Source organism: Malaclemys terrapin, assembly GCF_027887155.1.
Source record: "Malaclemys terrapin pileata isolate rMalTer1 chromosome 20 unlocalized genomic scaffold, rMalTer1.hap1 SUPER_20_unloc_3, whole genome shotgun sequence".
Taxonomy (NCBI): domain Eukaryota; kingdom Metazoa; phylum Chordata; order Testudines; family Emydidae; genus Malaclemys; species Malaclemys terrapin.
Window position 1 is genome coordinate 174108 of NW_026530190.1, and position 25710 is coordinate 199817.

The window sequence follows — 25710 nt, forward strand, 5'->3', positions numbered from 1 at the left end:
TGATTCTGGATTGACCCCGGTGGAGCTGAGATCAGAACCTCGCCCTGACACTGCTGACTACAGAGTCAGCAGTGACTCCAGATTGACTGGGGGTGGCCTGGCAGCCGGCCACCCGCTCCACACACATGTGGGTGTCTCGGAGCCGGTCGGGCTGGTTTCTGGCTGGGTGGGGCCACGGCGCCGGAGAGGGTTGGACTCACCTTTGCCAGGTGAGACGCCGGGTTCCCAGGGCTCCAGGGCCCTGCTCAGCCAGACGCTGCGGGCACCGGGTCCGACGGCCCCAGCCTAGCCTGGCACCATGGGCAGCATCAAACAGCGAGATCAGGTACGGTGCCCTCTGCCCCAGGGCTGGGACGGGCACCAGCCGGAGGGGGCGGGGCGGGCAGCATGGGGCATCCAGACACCGAGCTTCCTGGGGGTAGGGTGCACTTGTGGGGGAAGGAGACAGTCCCCTTTCTCCAGGGGTGGGGGGTTCTGAGGGTCCCCTCTTCAGGGTGGGGGGGCTCTGGGGGTTAGGGGAGCACTGGAGGTTGGGGGGCTCTGAGAGTCCACTCTCTGGGGTGTGGGGGGGCTCCGAGTGGTCCCTCTCTAGGCAGGCTCTGGGGGGACTCTGAGGATCCCCTCTCCAGGATTGGGGGGGCTCTGGGGATAGGGACTTGGGGGGGTTCCCCTTTCTCAGACCGTGACCTGGCTCCTACCACCCCCACTCCAGGCCTGGATCCCCAAACGCTTCAAGAAGAAAACCTGCACAACCTACATTGAGGCTCCACGGGACGCGGGGTGAGTGGGGTCCCCCCCCATCGGGGATGCCCTGAGGCTGCTCCCCCAGTGCCCCACGAGGGGCCCCTCCCCCCCCCGTACCCCAGGTATTATTGCCATGTGCAGGCCGGGGTGTCTCATCACAGGCAGCAGCCCCCCCTGTGACCCCTCTGCCCCACAGTGACCCCTTCCTCCCCCCAGTGACCCTGTCCCCCAGTACCCCGGTTCTTCTCCCAGTGTCCCCCAGCACCCCCATGACCCTGTCTCCTCCCCAGTCCCTCCAGTGCAGCCCCCTGTGACCCCTCTGCCCCACAGTGACCCTCTGCTCCCCCCAGTGTCCCAGTGACCCTGTACCTTGCCCCTGCACCCCCTCTTCCAGTGCCACCCTCAGCCCCCCCATGACCCCCATCTCCTCCCCAGCGCCCCCCCTCAGTGCCAGTGCGGGAGCCCCCGGGCCGAGCACGTCTCTGTGGCCGTGGAAGACGCCTTCGGCACAGCCATCGTCAGCAAATGGGACTCGGCCCAGCACACCACGGAGGGGCCCACGGACGCCTTTGGGGAGCTGGAGTTCGTGGGGGCTGGTGGCAAACCCAGCAAGGTGAGGGGCTGCGTGTCGGGAGTGAGGGGCACCGGCGGAGCTGCGGGGTGGGAGGGGCTGGCCAGGGGCTGTGTGTCGGGAGTGAGGGGCACCACCTGACCTGTTCCTCACTGCCCCCGGCCAGTTCATCCGCCTGTCGGACTCCTCGGACCCTGAGCTCGCCTACAACCTGGTGACCGAACACTGGAAAATCTCCCCTCCCAACCTGGTGGTGTCGGTCGTCGGGGGTGACGGGGAGGCCCCCGTCCGGGCCTGGCTCCGGGACCTGCTGCGTAAGGGGCTGGTGAAGGCGGCACAAAGCACAGGTGGGCCCCCCTCCCTCTCCTGGGCTGAGCAACGATGGAAAGCTGTGTGTGCAATGCACTCACGTGTGCAAACGCTGGTGTGCTCTGTGCAAACGCCAGTGTGCACCATGCAAACACTGCCATACTCCATGCAAACGCTGGCGCGCTCTGTGCAAATGCCTCCATGCTCCGTGCAAACATCAGCACGCTCCGTGCAAATGCTGCTGCACTTCGTGCAAACGCTGCCATGCTCCGAGCAAACACCGGTGTGCTCCGTGTAAATGCTGGTGCGCTCTGTGCTCTCACACGTGTGGGTGCAAAAGGACATGCCCTGGCCCACTCGCGGGGAAGCCCTGCCCCGTGCACATGTCCTGAGGCAGCTGCGCCGGTGAATGCGCTGGTGCCTGGACTCGGCGCTGACACCCACACACACAACCACGCTCAGTGGCCGAGTGCGACGTTGCACCCTCAGGTGTGGCCATGGGCCGGCACACACACGCCCCCAGGCCTGAGGGCTGGGTTAAGTCTGTGCCCGTGTCTCATTCAGGAACTGGGTGTGACACGGGGGGAGGGGAGATGGGAGTACGGGGGAGCTGGGGGGGCACTGGGAGGGGCGTGTTACACTCTCAGCCTATGCCACGGTCCCTGCCCCACCCCCCAGGTGCATGGATCATGACCGGGGGGCTGCAGGCCGGGATTGGGCGATACGTCGGGGAGGCCGTCCGGGACCACGCCACGGCCAGCACCAGCCCCTGTGCCCGCGTGGTGGCCATGGGCATCGCGCCCTGGGGAATCGTCGCCAACCGCGAGGCCCTCGTCAACCCCAAGGTACGGGCGGGGAGGGGCGTCTCTCTGGAGGCAGCGCATGGGCCGCTGGGGGCTCTCCTGGGGGGCCTGGGTGGGGCACCAGTCTGGGTACCACGGAGGGGTCTCTGTGGGGGCTGGGCTGGGCTGGGGGCTGGGGGGGCTCTGGGGGGGTTGGGTTGGGTGCTGGGGTGTGTCTCGCGGGGGTCTGGCCGGTCACCAGGCTCACCCGCTCTCCCCCTCCAGGGCTCGTTCCCTGCCCGCTACGCCCGGGTCCCCGCCGCGGGCACCGCCCGCCCCCTGGACAATAACCACTCGCTCTTCTTCCTGGTGGACGACGGCTCCCGGGGGCGCCCGGGGGGCGAAAGCCGCTTCCGCGCCCACCTGGAGAAACACATCGCCCAGCAGAGGGTGGGCGCTGGCGGTGAGTACCCCGGCCCGGTTATCCCCAGCCTGGTTACCCGGGTTACCCTCGCCGGGTTACCCTGGGCCCAGTTACCACAGTCACACACCCCCAGCCTGGTTACCCCGGTCAAACACCCCTGGCCTGGTTATCCTGCCACATCCCTGGCTTACCCCCAGGTTACCCCCTAGCCAGGTTACCATGGTTACCCCGTGTCACGGAGTGTGGGGGAGTCAGGGCCCTGCACCCCCCGTTTCCTGCGATTCACCGGGACTCTCAGCCGGCCGGTAACAGAAGGTTTATTAGCCGACAGGAACACAGTCCAAACCAGAGCTTGTGGGTACAGACAACAGGACCCCTCAGTCAGGTCCATCTTGGGGGGGGAGGCAGGGAGCTTAGACCCCAAACTTGGGGGCTCCCTCCTCTTCCCCAGCCCACTCAAAACTAAAACCCCCTCCAGACGTCTCCCCCAGCCTCCCCCGGGCTCCTCCTCCAGCCTTTGTCCACTTTCCTGGGCAGAAGGTGTCACCCGGCCCCAGCCCTCTCCAGGCTCAGGTATCGCCCCTCAAGTGAAGTCACCCCCTGCTCTCCCATCCCCCAGGCAGACAGTCCCAGTACAACTCCCCTGCGACATCCCCAGGTCAATCCACCCCACTCCTCCCCACGCCCTGCTCCGTCACACACCCCCAGCCCGGTTACCCCGGTCACACACCCACGGCCCGGTTACCACAGTTACCCCCTGTGACGAACTGGGCCTGTTCTCACGGTGGTCTGTGAATGCTGACAGGGGAGTGTGCTGGGATAGTCTGCATTGCAGGATGGGATCTGCCCGAGGGAACATACCTGAGTGTGTAACATGAGAACCCAGGAAGGGGTTGAAGGCGAGGCGACTCCTTAGCCCAGGAAACTGAACAAAGGCTGTGGGAGGGGTCGCTGGAGGAGAGTGCTGGAAGCAGGCTGGAAGGAGGCTGGAGAGATGGCTGGGGGGCAGAGATGGCTCTGACCCCCCAAAGGGAGGTGGGCTGGCATGCCCTGGGACCCCAAGCTGGACCTAACTGAGGGGGGCCCTGTTGTCTGTGCCTGCAAGACCTGTCTTGGACTGTATTCCTATCATCCAAATAAACCTTCTGCTTTACTGGCTGGCTGAGAGTCATGGTGAATCGCAGGAAGTCGGGGGTGCAGGGCCCTGAGTTCCCCAATACTCCGTGACAACTGGTGGTAGCGGTGGGATCTACTGCACCCCGTGGACGGCGCTTCCTGCAGTAAGTGACTGGGGAGCAGTAAAACGAAGGGGGATTGACGGGGACCAGGCCGGCTGAAGAGTGGGAGAGAGACGGTTATTACCCCTGGGAGTGTGTGACCAGCGAGAAGGACTTTTGCAGTAACAGGGTCCCCCGGGGGGATCGCAGCGAGTGGTCCCAGGGGCGGAGGAGTCTGCAGCTCGACCCTGGCAGAGAGGCGGTGACCTCGAGAAGAGCTGGCACACTAGGGGTCCCCCTGGGAACTGTGGGGAGCTGTGAGCACACAGGCCGGTGAGTGGCCAGCAGGAAGATGTATGCCAAGCGGCTTAAGAGCGACCTGGTGGAGCTGTGCAAGCAGAGGCGGCTGCGCATTGGGAGGCTCACCAAAGCACAGCTCATTGCCCAGCTGGAGGCGGAAGATCGCGCGAATGAACTGATCCCTGTGTCTCAGGGAAGCAGCCTGGCAAATGCAGCGCAGGCACCAGTGTCTGTCCCAGCTGGGAGTGGTCAGCCGGCTGCTGAGGGCTTCCCGAGACCCCTCCTTCCTATGCCTAGGGGAAGGGTGGGGAGGAGCCCAGCAAATACCGAAGGCACCGTGACCCCCCCGGCCAGCAGGGGGTCCCCCCGGCGAAGCCCGCCGGCCAGCAGAGGATCCTCCCGGCGACGTTCGGCATCCGGGGAGCGGAATTGGCTGGAATGGGAGAAAGAGCTAAAACTGAGGGAGCTGGAGGATCGTGAACAACAGAGACAGCATGAAGAGAGACAGCGTCAGCATGAACGGGAGGAGAAAGAGAGACAGCATCAGCGTGAACGGGAGGAGAAAGAGAGACAGCATCAGCGTGAAGAGAGACAGAGACAGCATGAACGGGAGGAGAATGAGAGACAGAGACAGCATGAAGAGAGACAGAGACAGGAGAATGAGAGACAGCGTCAGCATGACCTGGAACTGGCGAGATTGAAGGGCAGCGAACCCCTGGCTGCGGTGAGTGAGGGGGGACCCAGGACTGCACGGAGCTTTGATAAGTGCATCATGGCCCCATACAAGGAGGGGGAGGACATGGATGACTTCCTGGAGGCCTTTGAGACGGCCTGCGAGCTGCACCGGGTGGAGCCCGCGGACAGACTCCGGGTCCTTACCCCCTTACTGGACCCCAAATCCGTGGCATTGTACCGCCAACTGGGAGAGGCAGAGAAAGGGGACTACGAACTATTCAAAAAGGCCCTGCTACGAGAGTTTGGGCTGACTCCTGAGATGTACCGGGAAAGGTTCCGGAGTCAAGATAAAACCCCTGAGATCTCATATCTGCAACTAGCCGCCCGCATGGAAAGATACGCCAGCAAGTAGGCTGGTGGGGCCCAGACGAAGGAGGACCTGATTAAACTGCTGGTACTGGAGCAACTGTATGAGCGGTGCCCATCTGACCTGAGGCTGTGGTTGGTGGACAGAAAGCCAGAGAACCCGCGACACGCCGGGCAGCTGGCTGATGAGTTTGTAAAGAGCCGGTCAGGGGGTGGCAGGGAGGAGTCCCAAAGGAGCAATCCCACCACAACGCAGAGAGAGAGTCACCATGGGACCTCCCCGTGGGAAAATACAGAAAAACCCCATCAGAGGGGAACATCCGGCATCAGGACCATCCGACCCACTCAAGGGGACCCATGGGACATGGGCTGCTACCACTGTGGCCAAAAGGGCCACATACGGGCCCAGTGCCCCAGGCTCAGGGACAGACTGAGCAGGCCGAACCCACAGAGGGTTGACTGGGTAGAGACCCAGCCCGGCGAGAGGCAGCATTCCCAGGGAAGGGGGGCTGGCAGAGTACCACCTGCTAAGGAGGGAGGAGAGCCCCAGGCCAGCTTCTCTGGGGGGCCAGATGCTCCGGATTCAAAGTTCTCCGTTTACAGGGTTGGCGCGGGGCTGTCCCTGCGGAGCGAGTGCCTTGTTCCCCTGGAGGTGGATGGGAAGGAAGTTTATGGTTACTGGGACACGGGCGCAGAGGTGACACTGGCCCGGCCCGAGGTGGTGGCCCCAGATCGGGTGGTGCCCAACACCTTCCTGACCCTGACCGGGGTGGGCGGGACCCCATTCAAGGTTCCCGTAGCGAGGGTACACCTGAAATGGGGGGCCAAGGAGGGCCCCAAGGACGTGGGAGTGCACCACCATTTGCCCACTGAGGTGTTGATGGGGGGGGACCTAGAGGACTGGCCCAGCAGCCCCCAGACCGCCTTAGTTGTGACCCGCGGTCAGAGCCGGCGAGGGGCACTGTGCCCTGGCCTTGGGGGGGGTGCCTTGCCTGAGGCGCGGGACCCTAACCTGGTGGGGAGGGAACGCCCAGGGACGCGGCTCAGGGAGGCTGCAGCTTCGGACCCAGCGGGTGAGAAAGAGCAGGTGGCCATCCCCGTCCCAGCTGCTGAGTTCCAGGCCGAGTTGCAGAGAGATCCCTCCTTGCGGAAGATAAGGGACCTGGCCGACCTCAATGCGGTACAGACCATGGGACGAGGTGGCCGGAAAGGATTCCTATGGGAGAAGGGGTTCCTGTACCGAGAATGGGCTCCCCCAGGGAAAATGGAGTCAGGGGGGATCAGGAGGCAGCTGGTGGTACCCCAGAAGTATCGCCGCCAGCTGCTGTGCCGGGCCCATGACATTCCCCTCGCAGGGCACCAGGGAACCTGGCGTACCCAGCAGAGGCTGCTACGGAGCTTTTACTGGCCTGGGGTCTTTGCTACTGTCCGACAGTACTGCGGATCCTGTGACCCCTGTCAGAGGGGGAGGAAGGCCTGGGACAAGGGGAAAACAGCTTTAGGACCCTTGCCCAGCATAGAGGAGCCTTTCCGGAGGGTGGCCAAGGTTAAAAGGGCGGCTCTAAACCAAGAGAGCCCAAAGCACAGACCTCCAGACTGGAGCGCTGGGAGAAGACCACAGCCCAGTTGGAGCCCCAGAGGTATGGGGGTGGGAAAAGGGCGCAGGCCGCATAAACCTTCCCACATGCGAACTGCGAGTGCCATCAAGCACCCCCGACCTAAGGGGGGGCGTGGAACTGGAGGGGCCTGGTGTAATTCTCACCAAGGAATGGGAGGGATGCGGGGGCATCCATGGGAACGGGGGTAGGTTCGAACTTCCCCAGGTCACTGGCTAAAGTGACCCTGCTCAGTTCGGTCTCGAAGGGGGGAGAGATGTGACGAACTGGGCCTGTTCTCACGGTGGTCTGTGAATGCTGACAGGGGAGTGTGCTGGGATAGTCTGCATTGCAGGATGGGATCTGCCCGAGGGCGCATACCTGAGTGTGTAACATGAGAACCCAGGAAGGGGTTGAAGGGGAGGCGACTCCTTAGCCCGGGAAACTGAACAAAGGCTGTGGGAGGGGTCGCTGAAGGCAGAGTGCTGGAAGGAGGCTGGAGAGATGGCTGGGAGGCAGGGATGGCTCTGACCTCCCAAGGGGGGCTGGGCTGGGATGCCCGGGGACCCCAAGATGGACCTAACTGAGGGGGGGCCCTGTTGTCTGTGCCTGCAAGACCTGTCTTGGACTGTATTCCTATCATCCAAATAAACCTTCTGCTTTACTGGCTGGCTGAGAGTCATGGTGAATCGCAGGAAGTCGGGGGTGCAGGGCCCTGAGTTCCCCAATACTCCGTGACACCCCCGTCCCGATCACCACGGTCACACATCCCTGGCCAGGTTACCAGAGTTATCCTCCAGCCTGGTTACCATGTTTAGTCCCCGGCGTGGCTACCCCACCACACCCCCGGCTGGTTATCATGGTCACACACCCCGGCCAGGTTATCCCCGAGCCAGCTTACCACGGTTATCCCCCGGCCTAGTTGCCACGGCCAAACACACCCTGGCCCTGTTACCATGGCCACATTCCCCGGCCCAGTTACACGGTTACCCCCCAGCCCCCTGGCCAGGTTATCCTGGTTACTCCCTGGCCAGGTTACCATGGTTACTCCCCCTCACCAGGGTTACCCTGGTTTTACACACACACACTGTTGCGGATTGTGGGGGAGTTAGGGCCCTGCACCCCTCTTCCCGAGATTCACTGCGACTCTCAGCCAGCCAGTAAAGCAGAAGGTTTATTTAAGGACAGGAACACAGTCTCAAGCAGAGCGTGTAGGTACGACCAGACCCCCTCAATTAGGTCCCTCGGGGAGGTTCAGGGAGCTTGGACCCCAGCCTGGGGTTCCCTGCGTTGCACCACCCAGCCCCAACCGAAACTAACTCCCAACTCCTCCCGCTCCTCCTCTCCTTTGTTCAGTCTCCCGGGCAGAAGGTGTTAATTCTCCCCACCCCCGTTCCTGGCTCAGGTTACAGCTCAGGTAGCTTCCTTCAAGGGAAGTCCCACATCCCCACTGCAACCCCCCTGCAACATTCCCAGGTCAAATCTGCCCTGCTCCCTGCTCCGTCACACACACACACACACACACACACACACACACCACCACCACCATGGCTACCACGGTTACATACACACCACAGCCATGGTTACCAGGGTTAGTAGCCTTTCCTGTGCCCTTAACCACATCTGCCCTCCCCCCCACCCCCCGTTATTCCTGGTTCCCCCTTCCTCTCGCCCCCTAAGTTCTGAGTGTCCCCCCTCAGGCTGCCCCATTCCCTCCCCGGCGCAAGATCCCCTGAGCTGGTCATGGTCTCCTTCACACAGAGAGAACCCGTGTCCTGGTCCCAGGGGTGGGGAGAGAACCCAGTCGTCCTGGTCCCGGGCCGAGCAGTGGGGAGAGAACCCAGGTGTCCTGGTCCCAGGGATGGGGAGAGAACCCAGTCGTCCTGGTCCTGGGCCAAGCAGTGGGGAGAGAACCCAGGTGTCCTGGTCCCAGGCCCGGGGCTCCACCCACTAGACTAGCCTTTGCCGACACACTAGTTTTTGGCTATTCCCTGGGGCTGCATCGTCACCCCCCCACTCCTCCGGCCACCCCGGCACTGACCCCCCCCCCCCCGCCCTTGTCTTGCAGGAACCGGCAGCATCGAGATTCCCGTGCTGGTCATGGTCATCGGGGGCGATGCCTCCATGGTCACGGTAAGGGGGGGACTGCGGGGGGCTGGGAGTCCGGGGGAGGGGATGGGCATGGGGGGGTGGAGGGGGGACGCGGGGGATGGGGGGTCAGGGTGTGGGAGAGGGACATGGGGGGTTTGATGTCTGTGGAGGGGGAGGGAAACACCCTGCCCCTCCACTGACCCCCCTCTCCCCACTCCAGCGCGTGCGGGAGGCCGCCGAGGCGAACATCCCCTGCCTGCTGGTGGGGGGTTCCGGGGGGGCAGCCGACTGCCTGGCCCAGATCCTGCAGGACGCGCAGCCGGACCAGGTGAGCCAGGCGCTGATCCAGGAGAAGCTGCAGGGACGCTTCCCGCCCGCCGACGTGCCAGGCCTGGCCAAGCAGGTACCACACCCCCCGCGGGGACCCAGGTGTCCGGGGAGGGGGCGGAGCTCAAGGGACTGACCCCTCAGCCCCCTACAAGGGGACCCAGGCATTCAGGATGGAACAGAGCATGGTGCTGCGGGAGGGGGGGTGCAGGATTTCGGGGGGGTCATGGGGTGTTAGGCCTGCCCCCCAAGGTGGAGGGGATCCTGGTGCTGCGGGGAGGGGGCTGCAGGATTTTGGGGGGGTCATGGGGTGTCAGACCTGTACCCCTAGGTGGAGTGGATCCTCGTGCTGCGGGGAAGGGGTGCAGAGGTTCAGGGGGGTCACGGGGTGTCGGACCTGCCCCCCACAGGTGGAGCAGATCCTGGCGCTGCGGGACCTGGTCACTGTCTATTCAGACGAGGAGGGGCTGGAGGAGTTTGAGACGGTGCTGCTCAAAGCCCTGGTCAGAGGTGAGACCCCCCCCAGCCCCCCATGGAGTCCCCCCATGCTCTTTCCCCTGGGATCTCCCCCCTCCCCCGCTGCCGGCCTCCTGCCCCGCCCCCCGAGTCATCACAGTTATGGGGCTGTCTGCACCCCCCCGGCAACTGTCCTCCTGGTCTGGGGGAGGGGGAGCCCCCCGGGTCGGCCCGTCACACCAGAGACCCCAGCCCGGATTCAGCGTGGATCGGCCCATATAGACGCATTCAATACGCATTGACACGGCCTGTCTTTGGGCTGAGCCCTCCCCACCACCCCCAGGCTGCCTGGCTCGGGAAACCGAGTCACACAGCTACCCCAGCCATCCCCCCTCTGGTTCCCCAAGCTGCCTGGGTGGGGAAACTGAGTCACACAGCTATCACAGCCATCCCCCACCACCTGCCCCTCCACAGGCGGTCACCTGACTGGTGAGGCCACCCAGTACCTGGATGAGCTGCGTCTGGCTGTGGCCTGGAACCGTGTGGACATCGCCAGCTCCGAGCTCTTCCGTGGAGACATCCAGTGGGAGGTGAGGGGGGGCAGGGAGGGGACCCCGGAGGGAGGAGCAGGGGGAGGGGGGACCCCAGGGGAGGAGCAGAGGGGAGCTCTGGGGGGCAGGGGGAGGAGGGACCCCCATGGGGAGTGGAAAGGGGAGGTGGGGAGCCAGCACAGAGTCAGAGGGGACACTCGGGGGGCTCCTGGGGGGGGCTGGTGCTCACAGGGCAGGTACTAACCTGGGTTCTCTCCCCACCGCCCCACAGCCCCCACAGCTGGAGGAGCCCATGCGGGACGCGCTGCTGGGGGACCGCCCGGCCCTGGTGCGTCTGTTCGTGGAGAACGGGCTGGACCTGGGCGAGTTCCTGACTTGGGGGCGCCTGGCGGAGCTGTACCGGGAGGTCCCCGAGGCCTCGCTGCTGCACCAGCTGCTGGAGCGGCGCCAGGGGGGGGCCGAGCCCCCCCACTACCAGCCCGTGGAGCGCCCCCCTGACTGCCCCCTGACCCAGGTGGCCCGTCTGCTCCGTGAACTGCTGGGCGACGTCTGCGCCCCCTTCTACGCCGGGCTGCGCCCCCTGGACTCCAAGGGGGCTGGGGTATGTGGGGGCCAAGGGGGGCAGGGACATGGGAGGACAGGAGCATGGAGGGCCTGGGGGGCCGGCCAGGGGGCAAGGGGGCAGGGAAGTGGGAGGAGGGGGTGTACAGGGGGCCTGGGGTATGTGGGGGGCTGGCCAGGGACATGGGAGGAGGGGGTACACGGGGGCCGGTTTACTTGGTGGGGGCGGGTCAGGGACCCAAGGGGGCTGAGGTATGATGGGGTGTCCCAGAGTCACGGGGTGACGCTCTGAACTGCTCCCTACGAAGCCAGGCAGGACTCGGGGGGAGCCTCGTCTCTCGGAGCAGACTGTCCCCGGGCAAGGAGCTCACACGGCTTCACCTTCCTGGGGCTGAGCCCGGAACATTCAGCATCCCCGTCCCCCCGTGCGCCTCCCGCAGCGAGTCCGCCCGGGGGGGGGTCCTGGGGGAGTCAGAGGGCCCTGCCCCCAAACTCCGCAGTCAGACGTGACTCTCAGCCGGCCGGGAACACAGAAGGTTTATTAGCTGACAGGAACAGCCCAAACCAGAGCTTGTGGGTACAGAGACCAGGACCCCTCAGTCTGGTCCCTCTTGGGGCGGGGGAGACCCTGGTTTTGGGTATTGGTGCAGCACACAGGGAAACTGAGGCACACACAGTGTTTGTGTAGGGCAGTAAGACTCACATGCAACATAACGAGACGAATAAAACCCTACTTCGTCACAGGGGGCTGGGGTATGTGGATGCAATGAGATGGGGGCACAATGGGGCAGGGGTATGTGGGGGGGGAACCATAAGGGGCAGGAGGCCAGGATGGGACCCTGAGGGTTTCAGGGGGAGGTGGAGGAAGATGGGGGGTTGCCAGCAGGGGTCTCCCCATCCACATGGCTCTGACCCTCCCCCCTTTCCTCCCCCTTCCAGAAGAAGGGTCCCCTGCCGGACGGGGGCTCCCCCTACCATGGCCAGCGCACCCGAAACCCCTGGGCCGACCTCTTCATCTGGGCCGTGCTGCTCAACCGGGGCGAGATGGCCACGTACTGCTGGGAGATGGTGAGGGGGATCCGGGGGGCGAGGAGCTGGTGGGGGAGACCCCCGGGGGAAGGGGGAACAGGGCGGGGGGGAGGCACTGGTGGGGGCATGGATCTGGGGGTCTCCGGGGGGTGTCTCTCTCTAACCTCGTCCCCCACAGGCCCCGGACGCGGTGGGAGGGGCGCTGGTGGGGGCGCGGATCCTGCGGGAACTCTCCCACCTAGAGTCGGACGCGCAGGAGGCGGCGGACATGAAGGAGCTGGCCATGAAGTTCGAGACCCTGGCCATCGGTGAGGGGAGCAGAGACGGAGGGCAGGGCAGGGTGAGGGTTCAGGGAGTGGCACGGGGGAATGGGAGTTCAGGGGGCCATACAGGGGGATGGGGGTACAGGGGGCAGTATGGTGGTACAGGGAGATGGGGGTTCAGAGGGCAGTACAGGGGATGGGGTGCAGGGGGCAGTACAGGGGTGCAGGGAGTGGCATGGGGGATGTGGGTGCAGGGGGTGGTACTGGGGGTGCAAGGGGCAGTACGGTGGTACAGGGGGATGGAGGTGCAGAGGGCAGTACGGGGGATGGGGGTGCAGGGGGTGGTACAGGGGTGCAGGGAGTGGTACTGGGGGATGGGGTGCAGGGGGCAATACTGGGGGTGCAGGGGGCGGTACTGGGAGTTCCGGGGGGCTGGGGGTGCCGGGGGTAGCCGGGGGGGCTGGGAGATCCCGGGGGCGTCAGCATTAACCCCCCCCCCGCCCCCCAGGCGTGTTCGGCGAGTGCTACGGGAACTGCGAGTCACGGGCCTCCCAGCTCCTCGTGCGTCGCTCCCGCCTCTGGGGCGGCGCCACCTGCCTGCAGCTCGCCTGGCTGGCCGAGGCCCGGTGCTTCTTCGCCCACGACGGGGTGCAGGTACGGGAGGGGTACGAGGGGGGGCGAGTGTGGGAGGGTACGGGGGGAGGAAGAAGAATTGGAGGGGGAACCTGGGGGAGGGATGAGAAGTGACCCCTCCCCCCCCGGTGCCCACAGGCGCTGCTGACCCAGAACTGGTGGGGCGAGATGGAAAGGTCCACGCCCGTCTGGAAACTCCTCCTCACCTTCTTCTGCCCCCCCCTCATCTTCACCCACCTCATCACCTTCAGGTGGGTGCCGGGGGCCCTGGGGAGGGGGTCAACTACATAAGGGGGCACTGCTGGGGGGAAGCTCACAGCACCGAGGTCCCCAGTTTGGGGGTGTGACGAACTGGGCCTGTTCTCACGGTGGTCTGTGAATGCTGACAGGGGAGTGTGACTAGGATAGTCTGCATTGTAGGATGGGATCTGCCCGAGGGCGCATACCTGAGTGTGTAACATGAGAACCCAGGAAGGGGTTGAAGGCGAGGCGACTCCTTAGCCCGGGAAACTGAACAAAGGCGGTGGGAGGGGTCGCTGGAGGAGAGTGCTGGAAGCAGGCTGGAAGGAGGCTGGAGAGATGGCTGGGAGGCAGGGATGGCTCTGACCCCCCAAAGGGGGGTGGGCTGGCATGCCCTGGGACCCCAAGCTGGACCTAACTGAGGGGGGCCCTGTTGTCTGTGCCTGCAAGACCTGTCTTGGACTGTATTCCTGTCATCCAAATAAACCTTCTGCTTTACTGGTTGGCTGAGAGTCATGGTGAATCGCAGGAAGCCGGGGGTGCAGGGCCCTGAGTCCCCCAATACTCCGTGACAACTGGTGGTAGCGGTGGGATCTACTGCACCCCGTGGACGGCGCTTCCTGCAGTAAGTGACTGGGGAGCAGTAAAACGAAGGGGGATTGACGGGGACCAGGCCTGCTGAAAAGTGGGAGAGAGACGGTTATTACCCCTGGGAGTGTGTGACCAGCGAGAAGGACTTTTGCAGTAACAGGGTCCCCCGGGGGGATCGCAGCGAGTGGTCCCAGGGGCGGAGGAGTCTGCAGCTCGACCCTGGCAGAGAGGTGGTGACCTCGAGAAGGGCTGGCACACTAGGGGTCCCCCTGGGAACTGTGGGGAGCTGTGAGCACACAGGCCGGTGAGTGGCCAGCAGGAAGATGTATGCCAAGCGGCTTAAGAGCGACCTGGTGGAGCTGTGCAAGCAGAGGCGGCTGCGCATTGGGAGGCTCACCAAAGAACAGCTCATTGCCCAGCTGGAGGCGGAAGATCGCGCGAATGAACTGATCCCTGTGTCTCAGGGAAGCAGCCTGGCAAATGCAGCGCAGGCACCAGTGTCTGTCCCAGCTGGGAGTGGTCAGCCGGCTGCTGAGGGCTTCCCGAGGCCCCTCCTTCCTATGCCTAGGGGAAGGGTGGGGAGGAGCCCAGCAAATACCAAAGGCGCCGTGACCCCCCCGGCCAGCAGGGGGTCCCCCCGGCGAAGCTCGCCGGCCAGCAGAGGATCCTCCCGGCGAGGTTCGGCATCCGGGGAGCGGAATTGGCTGGAATGGGAGAAAGAGCTAAAACTGAGGGAGCTGGAGGATCGTGAACAACAGAGACAGCATGAAGAGAGACAGCGTCAGCATGAACGGGAGGAGAAAGAGAGACAGCATCAGCGTGAACGGGAGGAGAAAGAGAGACAGCATCAGCGTGAACGGGAGGAGAAAGAGAGACAGCATCAGCGTGAAGAGAGAGAGCGTCAGCAGGAACGGGAGGAGAATGAGAGACAGAGACAGGAGAATGAGAGACAGCGTCAGCATGAACTGGAACTGGCGAGACTGAGGGGCAGCGAACCCCCGGCTGCGGTGAGTGAGGGGGGACCCAGGACTGCACGGAGCTTTGATAAGTGCATCATGGCCCCATACAAGGAGGGGGAGGACATGGATGACTTCCTGGAGGCCTTTGAGACAGCCTGCGAGCTGCACCGGGTTGATCCCGCGGACAGACTCCGGGTCCTTACCCCCTTACTGGACCCCAAAGCCGTGGCATTGTACCGCCAACTGGAAGAGGCAGAGAAAGGGGACTACGAACTATTCAAAAAGGCCCTGCTACGAGAGTTTGGGCTGACTCCTGAGATGTACCGGGAAAGGTTCCGGAGTCAGGATAAAACCCCTGAGATCTCATATCTACAACTAGCCGCCCGCATGGAAGGATACGCCAGCAAGTGGGCTGATGGGGCCCAGACGAAGGAGGACCTGGTCAAACTGCTGGTACTGGAGCAACTGTATGAGCGGTGCCCATCTGACCTGAGGCTGTGGTTGGTGGACAGAAAGCCAGAGAACCCGCGACACGCCGGGCAGCTGGCTGATGAGTTTGTAAAGAGCCGGTCAGGAGATAAAAGGGAGGAGTCCCAAAGGAGCAATCCCACCACAACGCAGAGAGAGAGTCACCATGGGACCTCCCCGTGGGAAAATACAGAAAAACCCCATCAGAGGGGAACATCCGGCATCAGGACCATCCGACCCACTCAAGGGGACCCATGGGACATGGGCTGCTACCACTGTGGCCAAAAGGGCCACATACGGGCCCAGTGCCCCAGGCTCAGGGACAGACTGAGCAGGCCGAACCCACAGAGGGTTGACTGGGTAGAGACCCAGCCCGGCGAGAGGCAGCATTCCCAGGGAAGGGGGCCTGGCAGGGTACCACCTGCTAAGGAGGGAGGAGAGCCCCAGGCTAGCTTCTCTGGGGGGCCAGATGCTCCGGATTCAAAGTTCTCCGTTTACAGGGTTGGCGCGGGGCTGTCCCTGCGGAGCGAGTGCCTTGTTCCCCTGGAGGTGGATGGGAAGGAAGTTTATGGTTACTGGGACACGGGCGCAGAGGTGACACTGGCCCGGCCCGAGGTGGTGGCCCCAGATCGGGTGGTGCCCAACACCTTCCTGACCCTGACCGGGGTGGGCGGGACCCCATTCAAGGTTCCCGTAGCGAGGGTACACCTGAAATGGGGGGCCAAGGAGGGCCCCAAGGACGTGGGAGTGCACCACCATTTGCCCACTGAGGTGTTGATGGGGGGGGACCTAGAGGACTGGCCCAGCAGCTCCCAGACCGCCTTAGTTGTGACCCGCGGTCAGAGCCGGCGAGGGGCACTGTGCCCTGGCCTTGGGGGGGGTGCCTTGCCTGAGGCGCGGGACCCTAACCTGGTGGGGAGGGAACGCCCAGGGAGGCTGCAGCTTCGGACCCAGCGGGCGAGAAAGAGCAGGTGGCCATCCCCGTCCCAGCTGCTGAGTTCCAGCCCGAGTTACGGAGAGATCCCTCCTTGCGGAAGATAAGGGACCTGGCCGACCTCAATGCGGTACAGACCATGGGACGAGGTGGCCGGAAAAGATTCCTGTGGGAGAAGGGGTTCCTGTACCGAGAATGGGCTCCCCCAGGGAAAATGGAGTCAGGGGGGATCAGGAGGCAGCTGGTGGTACCCCAGAAGTATCGCCGCCAGCTGCTGTGCCGGGCCCATGACATTCCCCTCTCAGGGCACCGGGGAACCTGGCGTACCCAGCAGAGGCTGCTACGGAGCTTTTACTGGCCTGGGGTCTTTGTTACTGTCCGACAGTACTGCGGATCCTGTGACCCCTGTCAGAGGGGGAGGAAGGCCTGGGACAAGGGGAAAACAGCTTTAGGACCCTTGCCCAGCATAGAGGAGCCTTTCCGGAGGGTGGCCAAGGTAAAAAGGGCGGCTCTAAACCAAGAGAGCCCAAAGCACAGACCTCCAGACTGGAGCGCTGGGAGAAGACCACAGCCCAGTTGGAGCCCCAGAGGTATGGGGGTGGGAAAAGGGCGCAGGCCACATAAACCTTCCCACATGCGAACTGCGAATGCCATCAAGCACCCCCGACCTAAGGGGGGGGCGTGAAACTGGAGGGGCCTGGTGTAATTCTCACCAAGGAATGGGAGGGATGCGGGGGCATCCATGGGAACGGGGGTAGGTTCGAACTTCCCCGGGTCACTGGCTAAAGTGACCCTGCTCAGTTCGGTCTCGAAGGGGGGAGAGATGTGACGAACTGGGCCTGTTCTCACTGTGGTCTGTGAATGCTGACAGGGGAGTGTGCTGGGATAGTCTGCATTGCAGGATGGGATCTGCCCGAGGGCGCATACCTGAGTGTGTAACATGAGAACCCAGGAAGGGGTTGAAGGCGAGGCGACTCCTTAGCCCGGGAAACTGAACAAAGGCTGTGGGAGGGGTCGCTGAAGGCAGAGTGCTGGAAGGAGGCTGGAGAGATGGCTGGGAGGCAGGGATGGCTCTGACCCCCCAAAGGGGGGTGGGCTGGCATGCCCTGGGACCCCAAGCTGGACCTAACTGAGGGGGGGCCCTGTTGTCTGTGCCTGCAAGACCTGTCTTGGACTGTATTCCTGTCATCCAAATAAACCTTCTGCTTTACTGGTTGGCTGAGAGTCATGGTGAATCGCAGGAAGCCGGGGGTGCAGGGCCCTGAGTCCCCCAATACTCCGTGACAGGGGGCACTGCTGGGGGGAAGCTCGCAGCATCGGTGACCCCGGCTGGGGCACTGTTGGGGGAAAGCTCGCAGCACCGGGGACCCAAACTCAGTCTCCCTCTCCCCCTCTCCCACCCCCCAGGGCGATGGAGGAGGATCTGGAGCAGGAGAAGCCCCACAGCCTGGAGCTGGAGAACCTGGACACTGACGGGAAATGCCCCATGGAGGAGGTCCTGACGGGGTAAGGGGGGCAGCCTGCGGGGGGGGGCGGGCAGCGTGCCCCATACATTGCATCCCATGGTGCTAAGGGGCCCTGAACCTGCCCCCTCCCAGATCAGAGCCCTCTGCAAGGTCATCCCCCCTCCATCCTGCCCCCCACATCTAGCCCCCCCTGCAAGTCAGAATCCACTGTCCTGGGGCTGAGCCCGGAGCATTCAGCATCCCCGTCCCCCCGTGCGCCTCCCGCAGCGAGTCCATCCAGGGGGTGGGATTCTGGGAAGCCAGAGGGTCCTGCCCCCCAACTCCGCAGTCAGACGTGACTCTCAGCCAGCCGGGAACACAGACGGTTTATTAGCCGACAGGAACAGCCCAAAACAGAGCTTGTGGGTACAGAGACCAGGACCCCTCAGTCTGGTCCATCTTGGGGGGTAGGTCCATTTCCCCAGCCAGTTCCAAACTGACACCCACCCACCCCCAGCCCCTCCTCTGGCCTTTGTCTTTTTCCCGGGCCAGGAGGCACCTGATCTCTTTGTTCTCCAACACCTTCAGTTGGCACCTTGCAGGGGAGGGGCCCAGGCCATCAGTTGCCAGGAGACAGGGTGTCGGGCATCACACTGGCCCTCTCGGGCTCTGCAACAATCACACACCCCTTTCCCCCCACCTAGATACTTGAGAACTGCATAGGGGAAACTGAGGCACACACCCAGTATTCAGAGAAAACACTAAGAACATTCCCACGTCGTCACACTTAGCAAACTTCATAACTTCCCATGCGACTGTAGCACCTACCAGCCAACGAGATATTCGTGTCCAGCAGATCGAGATGATACTGTTGTTATGGACTCTCAGATTGTGCCCACTCTTGGCCCCGTGCGGTCCATAGGGGAAACGCCCTTCAGTGAGACAGCCCTTCTTGGGGGTCCACTCTCTCTCAGGGGTCAGGCCCCTCCACCTCCTGGAGCCGCACCTCTCTGAGCCTTAGCACGTCTGTCTCTGCCGTGGGGCCCCTCTGGGGAATCCACTCGCTCCAGACCCCCTGGGCCTCCACTCCCAGAGGGAATAGTGCCACCCTGTTGTGACGAAGTGGGACTGTTCTTAATGTTTTCTCTGAATACTGTGTGGGTGCCTCAGTTTCCCCTATGCATTTCTCGAGTGTCTGGAGGGGGGGTGTGATTGTTGCAGAGCCCTAGGGGGGCCAGTGTGATGGCCTGTCTCCTGGCAACTGATGGCCTGGGCCCCTCCCCTGCAAAGTTGCCAACCAAAGATGTTAAAAAACAAAGAGATCAGGTGAGCTCCTGGCCCCGGGAAAGAGACAAAGGCAGAGGAGGGGCTGGAGAGTTTTCAGTTTGGAGCTGGCTGGGGGAATGGAGGGGAGGCCAGACAGATCTCCTGGCCTCCCCTGGCCCCCCAAGATGGACCTGACTGAGGGGGTCCTGTGGTCTGTACCTGCAAGACCTGCCTTGAACTGTGTTTCTGTCGGCTAAATAAACCTTCTGTGTTACTGGCTGCCTGAGAGTCCCGGTGAATCGCAGGAAGCCGGGGGTGCAGGGCCCTGACTCCCCCAAACTCCATGACACCTGTTCTCTAGCCCGGAGCGACTCTCAGCCAGCGTAACACAGGAGGGTTTATTGAGAGTTGAACCCAGCACAGGAAACTCTCAGGGCCTCAGGCCTGGCCTCCCTCAGCCCAGCACATCCCAGTCTCCCCTGCACCCAGGTGGGCTCTGCCTGCTCCCCCTCTCCAGCCCAGAGCCCCCCTGCTCCCAGCTGGGTATCTGAGATCCCCGGCCCCAGCCCCGCCTCTGTCCATTGTCTTCTCTCCAGGGAAACAGGGTCACCTGGGCCTCCTCTCCCCTCTTCCGTCCTCTGGCCCCTCTGGCTGGAACCGGCTGGTCCGGTCACCGGGGTCCTCTCTCCGCAGCCCATTGTCCCCCCACTGGCCAGAACCGGCTGCAACTCCTGAGCTGGGTCTCCGGGTCACCAGCCGCTGGGGTGTCCATTCTCCAGGCCATCGGCTGGGGTCCCAAGTTCCCTCTCCGGTCCTGTGTACCCACAAACTCCCTCTCCCCTCCCCTCGTTAAACCAGCAACACCCAGGGACACTGAGTCCCACCCCCTCGGCGTGCAAACCATTGGAAACCCAAGGAAAAAACAAGAAAATCCCCCACTTCGTCACAACCTCACACGGCCGACTTGGCGCAAAACACATCCTCATTCTATGACCGTGGTGAATATTGGGGTGCCAGGGTGTCACCCCCCTCATGCTAAGATCTGACCTCCCCACCTTGCAACTCAGAGACACCCCCCCCGGCTGAACCCCCCCCCCGGCTGAACCCCCCCCCCATGCTGAGATCTAACCCCTCCCCTGCACCAGTCAGAGACCCCCATGGCTGTGCCTGCCCCAATGCTGAGATCTGACCCCCCCCAAGCCAGACACCCCCGCATGCTGAGATCTGACCCTCCACAAGCCAGACACCCCCCGTGTGCTGAGATCTGACCCCCCCACAAGCCAGACACCCCCCGCGTGCTGAGATCTGACCCCCCCACAAGCCAGACACCCCCCGCGTGCTGAGATCTGACCCCCCACAAGCCAGACACCCCCCGCGTGCTGAGATCTGACCCCCCCACAAGCCAGACACCCCCCGCGTGCTGAGATCTGACCCCCCCACCAAGCCAGACACCCCCCGCGTGCTGAGATCTGACCCCCCACAAGCCAGACACCCCCCGCGTGCTGAGATCTGACCCCCCCACCAAGCCAGACACCCCCCGCGTGCTGAGATCTGACCCCCCCACAAGCCAGACACCCCCCGCGTGCTGAGATATGACCCCCCCACCAAGCCAGACACCCCCCGCGTGCTGAGATATGACCCCCCACAAGCCAGACACCCCCCGCGTGCTGAGATCTGACCCCCCCACCAAGCCAGAGACCCCCCGCGTGCTGAGATCTGACCCCCCACAAGCCAGACACCCCCTGCGTGCTGAGATCTGACCCCCCACAAGCCAGACACCCCCCGCGTGCTGAGATCTGACCCCCCCACCAAGCCAGAGACCCCCCGCGTGCTGAGATCTGACCCCCCACAAGCCAGACACCCCCCGCGTGCTGAGATCTGACCCCGCTCCCCGCAGGTCGGTGTCCTCGCTGAGCTCCCCCCCGCGGCCGGGCCGGGCTTGGCTCTGGCGCTGGCGCCGGTTCTGGGGGGCTCCGGCAACGGCCTTCCTGGGCAACGTGGTGATGTACCTGCTCTTCCTTCTGCTCTTCTCCTACGTGCTGCTGCTGGACTTCGCGCCCCCCCCGCCCGACGGCCCCCGCGCCTCTGAGGTGCTGCTCTACGCCTGGGTCTTCACCCTGCTGTGCGAGGAGCTGCGGCAGGGCTGCTTCACCGGGCGCCGGGCGCTGGCCCAGCACGTCCGCGCCTACCTGCAGGACCCCTGGAACCAGTTCGACCTGACCGCCCTGGGGCTCTTCCTGCTGGGGGCCGTCTGCCGGTGAGACCCCCGGCGCGCCTGGGCGTGGCCCCCAGACTCCCATCCCTGCATGCCTGGGCGTGGCCCCAGCCTCCTGTCCCCACATGCCTGGGTACGGTGCCCTCAGCCCCTGGCACCCCCAGCCTCACGTCCCTCCGTCTGCCCTGCCTGGGCATGGTGCCCCCAGCCTCCATCCTTCTATCCCCCCTGCCTGGGCATGGTGCCCCCAGCTTCACGGCCCCCCTGCCTGGGCACAATGCCCCCAGCTTCCCGTCCCTCCATCCCCCCTGCCTGGGCGTGGCCCCAACTTCACGTCCCTCCGTCCCCCCTGCCTGGGCACGGCACCCACAGCCTCCCATCCCCCCATGCCCTCTGCCCGGGCCCGGTGCCGCTGCCCCCCTTCCTTTGCCCCCACCCCACCAGCTATGGCTCCCTGCCCCCCCCAGCACAGAGTCACATCTCACGGCCCCAGCTGTGAGTGGGGAGCGGGTTGGGGACCCCCTGACCCATCCCCTCCTCGGCCCAGAATCACCCCCCGACTGAGCCGGGGTCCCTGGCTGTGCTTTGGGGAGGGGATTGGGGGCAGCTCCCGGCTGTGCTGGGGGATTGGACCCCCCCTCACCTCACTCCCCCCCCCTAGGATGTTCCCCAGGACCTACGCGTCGGGGCGCACCGTGCTCTGCCTGGACTTCATGGTCTTCACCCTGCGTCTCATCCACATCTTCGCCGTCAACAAGCAACTGGGCCCCAAGATGATCATCGTGGGCAAGATGGTGAGCGGAGGGATGGAAAAGGGGGGGGCTGGGTGGGGTTTGAGGGGATTCTTGTGTTGAGGGGGACAGTGGAGGGCTCTGACCAGGAGGGGGATATGGGGTGATCATGTGGGTTATGGGGGGCAGTGAAGGGGCTCTGACCAGGCGGGGGTTGGGGGGTCCCATCCCAGGGGCTCATCCTCCCCCCCCCTCAACAGATGAAGGACGTCTTCCTCTTCCTCTTCTTCCTGGCCGTCTGGCTGGTGGCCTACGGGGTGACGACCGAGGGGCTGCTGCACCCCAGTGACCAGCGCCTGGCCTGGATCTTCCGCCGCGTCTTCTACCGGCCCTACCTGCAGATCTTCGGCCAGATCCCGCTCAACGAGATCGATGGTGTGGGGCGCGGCTCCCCCTGGCCCCGGGGCGGGGACTGGCTGGCTCAGGGGGGTGGGGAAGGGGGCAGGGGCCTGTCCCCTCTAAGGGGCACCTGCTGCCACCCGGCCCCAGGGCAGGGACTGGCTGGCTCAGGGGGGCCGGGAATGGGGCACGGGGCTTTTCCCCTCTAGGGGGCGCTGGCTCCGATCTGGCCCCACAGCAGGGGATGGTCTGGCTGACGGATCTCACCCCCCCACCCAGCGGCGTTGATCGCGGCGTCGAACTGCACGGACGACCCGGTGGCGATCCTGATGGAGGAAGCCGAGCCCTGCACGAACACCTACGCCAACTGGCTGGTGCTGGTTCTCCTCGTCATCTTCCTCCTCGTCGCCAACATCCTGCTTCTCAACCTGCTCATCGCCATGTTCAGGTACCGCCCGGCAGGGCCCCATGGTGAGCGGTGAGCGGTGAGCATGCAAGGGGCAGGGTGCATGAGTGTGTGTGGCGAGCATGGGAAGCGCCGGGCACTAGTGCAAGAAGAATGAGTGAATAGTGAGTTGATGTGCCAGTGCACTAGAACAGGTGGATGGAGAGTTGATGAGTGTGCAAGGCCCCAGTGCACAAGTGAGTGTGGAGGGGGAGATGAGGAGTGTGCAAGGCCCTGGTGCACTAGCATGTGCAGAGGGTGAGCTGACGAGCGTGCAAGGTTCCAAGGCACGCACATGTGCAGAGGCAGAACTGACCTGCATGTGAGGCCCTGGTGCACTAGTGCATGCAGAGGGGGAGCTGATGAATGTGCTAGGCCCCAGTGCACTAGCACATGCAGAGGGTCAGATGATGAGCGTGCAAGGCCCCAGTGTATTAGCACACACAGAGGATGCACTACTAAGTGTGCAAGACCCCGGTGCACTAGCGTGTGCAGAGGGGCGAGCTGATGAGCGTGCGAGGACCTGGTGGGGGTGGGGCTGTCCCTTTGCCCCCCGCCTGTCTGACAGCCCCCTCCCCCCCCCAGTTACACCTTTGCCAAGGTGCAGGGCAACAGCGACACCTACTGGAAGTCGCAGCGTTACAGCCTGATCCTGGAGTACCACAACCGGCCAGCGCTGGCCCCCCCCTTCATCATCATCAGCCACGTGCGCCAGCTGCTGCGCTACCGGGCCCGGGGGGGCTCTGCCAAGAGCCGTCACTTCGGTGAGTGGCTGGGGGGGGCCTCGACCAGGGGCAGTGCTCTGGGGGGCAGGGACAAGGGCTGGGGGGGCAGATCTTGGGGTCACTCCTTGCAGGGGTGGGGCAGGACCAGGGGCAGTGCTCTGGGGGCAGGGACAAGGGCTGGGGGGGCAGATCTGGGGGTCGCTCCTTGCAGGGGTGGGGCAGGACCAGGGGCAGTGCTGGGGAGCGGTGAGGGGGGAAGGGGAGGCAGATCTGAGGGTTGCTCTTTTCAGGGGTGGGGGAGGGAGTAGAGCGGTAGTGCGGGGGGCAGATCCAGGGGGGTGGGGAGCAGGGCTGGGCAGGGGTCACCAAGTTGATGTGGGGCTGGACCTGGCCCCCGCCCCTCTCCCCACCCAGGAGCGGCGCCAGGGTTTTTGGCGCCCTAGGCGGGGGTCCTGCCGTGGTCCTGGTCGTCGTCGGCAATTCTGCGGCGGGGGGGGGGTGTCCTTCCGCGCTCCTGGTCTTCAGGGCACTTCGGCGGCGGGTCCCGGAGCGAGTGAAGGACCCGCCGCAGAATTGGTGCCGAAGACCCGGAGTGCGGAAGGACCCCCCGCCGCAGAATTGCCGCCCCCCAAATCCTGGTGCCCCCCCGCCTGCTTTTCAAGTGTCTTCCTTTCCCCTCCCCATTCCCCCGGACGCCTGGGTCCCCAGCTCGGGACCTGCCCCCGGAGCAGGACGCCCGGCTGCTCACCTGGGAGGCCGTGCAGAAGGAGAATCACCTGGTAGCCCTGGGCCGCCAGAAACGCGACAGCGACACCGAGCGGCTCCGGCGGACGTCTCAGAAGTGAGGGGGGCCCTGGAGAAGAGGGGTGTATGGGGGTGCAGGGGGGAGGAGGTGGGGTGAGTAGGGGGGTCGGGGGTTCAGGGAGGGAGCAGTGAGTCTGTGGGGGGTGAGGTGAGTATGGAGAGGTGGGGGCACAGGGAGGGGGAGCATTGGAGTTGGGGGGGCACCTGGGGATCAGGGGGTGAATTGGGGGCCCCCCAAGTGAACCCCTGGCTCCTTCCCCCCTCAGGGTTGACCAGGCCTTGAAGCAATTGGCCGAGGTCCGGGAGCAGGAGCGACGGCTGAAGACCCTGGAGACTCAGGTATGAGGGGGGGGCAGGAGATGGGGGGACATGTGGGGTACAAAGACGGGGGTATCTTGGGGGGATGGCAGAGGCAGGGTGGGGGATCAGGAGGGGTCATGTGGGGGGGTCAGGAGAGCCAATGGGGGTGCCAGAGGGGGGCTGAGGGGTCCAAAGGAAGGAGGGGATGGCTGAGGCGGGGGGGGGGGGGAAACCTGGGGGGAGGGGCTGCGGGGTCCTCAGCGCCTGCCCCGCTCCCCCCTCAGATGGAGAAGTGCACCAGCGCCCTCTGCTGGATGATGGACACCCTGGCTCAGAGCGACCTGGGGAAGAACCGCCCCGCCCCCCCCAGGCTCAAAAAGGGTGAGTGACCCCCCCATCCACACCCCTGTCTTTGTATCACCCCTAGTTCCCTCTGCTCCCCACCACTAACCACCCCCATTGCCCTGGGCTCCCCCCCATAGGGTGCCCCCTCCCTCCCCCCTGCACTGCCCCCACTCTCCCCATGGGAACCCCTTTCCCTTGACCCCCAATCGCTCCTTCTCTCCCCCCAATAGTCCTTATGGGGCCCCTCCCCCGATGCTGGAGCCCCCCCAGCTGTCCTCCCCCCACATGGAGCTCCAGGATTCCACCCCCTTCCCCGAAAAACAGGCCAGAGCCCACTGGGGACGGGGGGTAATGAAGGAGTTAATTCCCCCCCCCTTACACTGGGGCTGGCTGGTGGCTGCGCCCCCCCCGGCTTGCCCTGGCATTACAGCTGCCTGTCCTGATCTGTCTGTCCCCCCCAGACTGACCCCCCCCACACCCCAGCGAGCGAGGACATTGGCTGCGGAGAATGGACACCCAGCTGTGAACCCAGGCGTCCGTCACCACAGACTTTCCTGGGGGGCTGGAGTCTCCGACACCCACCGCTGCGAACCCAGGCGTCCGGGCACCACAGACTTTCCGGGGGGGCTGGAGTCTACGACACCCACCGCTGCAAACCCAGGCGTCCGGGCACCATAGACTCCCCCCCACACCCCGCTGTGAACCCAGGCGTCCGGGCACCACAGACTGTCCTGGGGGGCTGGAGTCTACGACATCCACTGCTGTGAACCCAGGCATCCGGGCACCATGGACTGTCCTGGGGGGCTGGAGTTCAGGAGACCCCTGCTGTGTACCCAGGTGTCCGGATGCCACAGACTCTTGGGGGGTGCGGGAGAGAAATCTTAAGTTTGCTCTTAGTTAATTTGTTACATTAATTATTGTTATTCTATTAAATAAAAATGGATCATTG

At 64.3% G+C, this 25710-nt stretch overlaps 1 protein-coding gene across 2 annotated transcripts; it reads left to right on the forward strand.

Annotated features, from left to right (window-relative positions):
- The first annotated feature begins 170 nt into the window (after positions 1-170).
- Positions 171-25710, forward strand: TRPM4 (transient receptor potential cation channel subfamily M member 4). Of its 2 annotated transcripts, XM_054015049.1 has the most exons (25): positions 171-325; positions 713-780; positions 1180-1357; positions 1482-1662; positions 2303-2469; positions 2692-2869; positions 9052-9116; positions 9295-9477; positions 9812-9911; positions 10332-10447; positions 10680-11009; positions 11909-12037; positions 12177-12306; positions 12770-12915; positions 13033-13145; positions 17494-17592; positions 20695-21054; positions 21674-21806; positions 22004-22178; positions 22422-22590; positions 23173-23351; positions 24021-24153; positions 24383-24455; positions 24701-24797; positions 25223-25710. In XM_054015049.1, exons 1-25 carry the CDS (start codon positions 299-301, stop codon positions 25225-25227), a joined length of 3534 nt encoding a protein of 1177 aa, XP_053871024.1. In that variant the 5' UTR covers positions 171-298; the 3' UTR covers positions 25228-25710. The 2 variants fall into 2 exon arrangements, with proteins under 2 accessions (XP_053871024.1, XP_053871025.1); XM_054015050.1 differs by lacking the exons at positions 171-325; positions 713-780; positions 1180-1357; ... (1 more) ...; positions 2303-2469; positions 2692-2869 and adding an exon at positions 6041-7028.

Coding starts and splice junctions, on each gene's coding strand:
- TRPM4 (XM_054015049.1), top strand. CDS start 299: ATGGGCAGCATCAAACAGCGAGATCAG. Junction 17,593..20,694: donor ATGGAGGAGGTCCTGACGGG/GTAAGGGGGGCA, acceptor CGCTCCCCGCAG/GTCGGTGTCCTCGCTGAGCT. Junction 21,807..22,003: donor TGATCATCGTGGGCAAGATG/GTGAGCGGAGGG, acceptor CCCCCTCAACAG/ATGAAGGACGTCTTCCTCTT.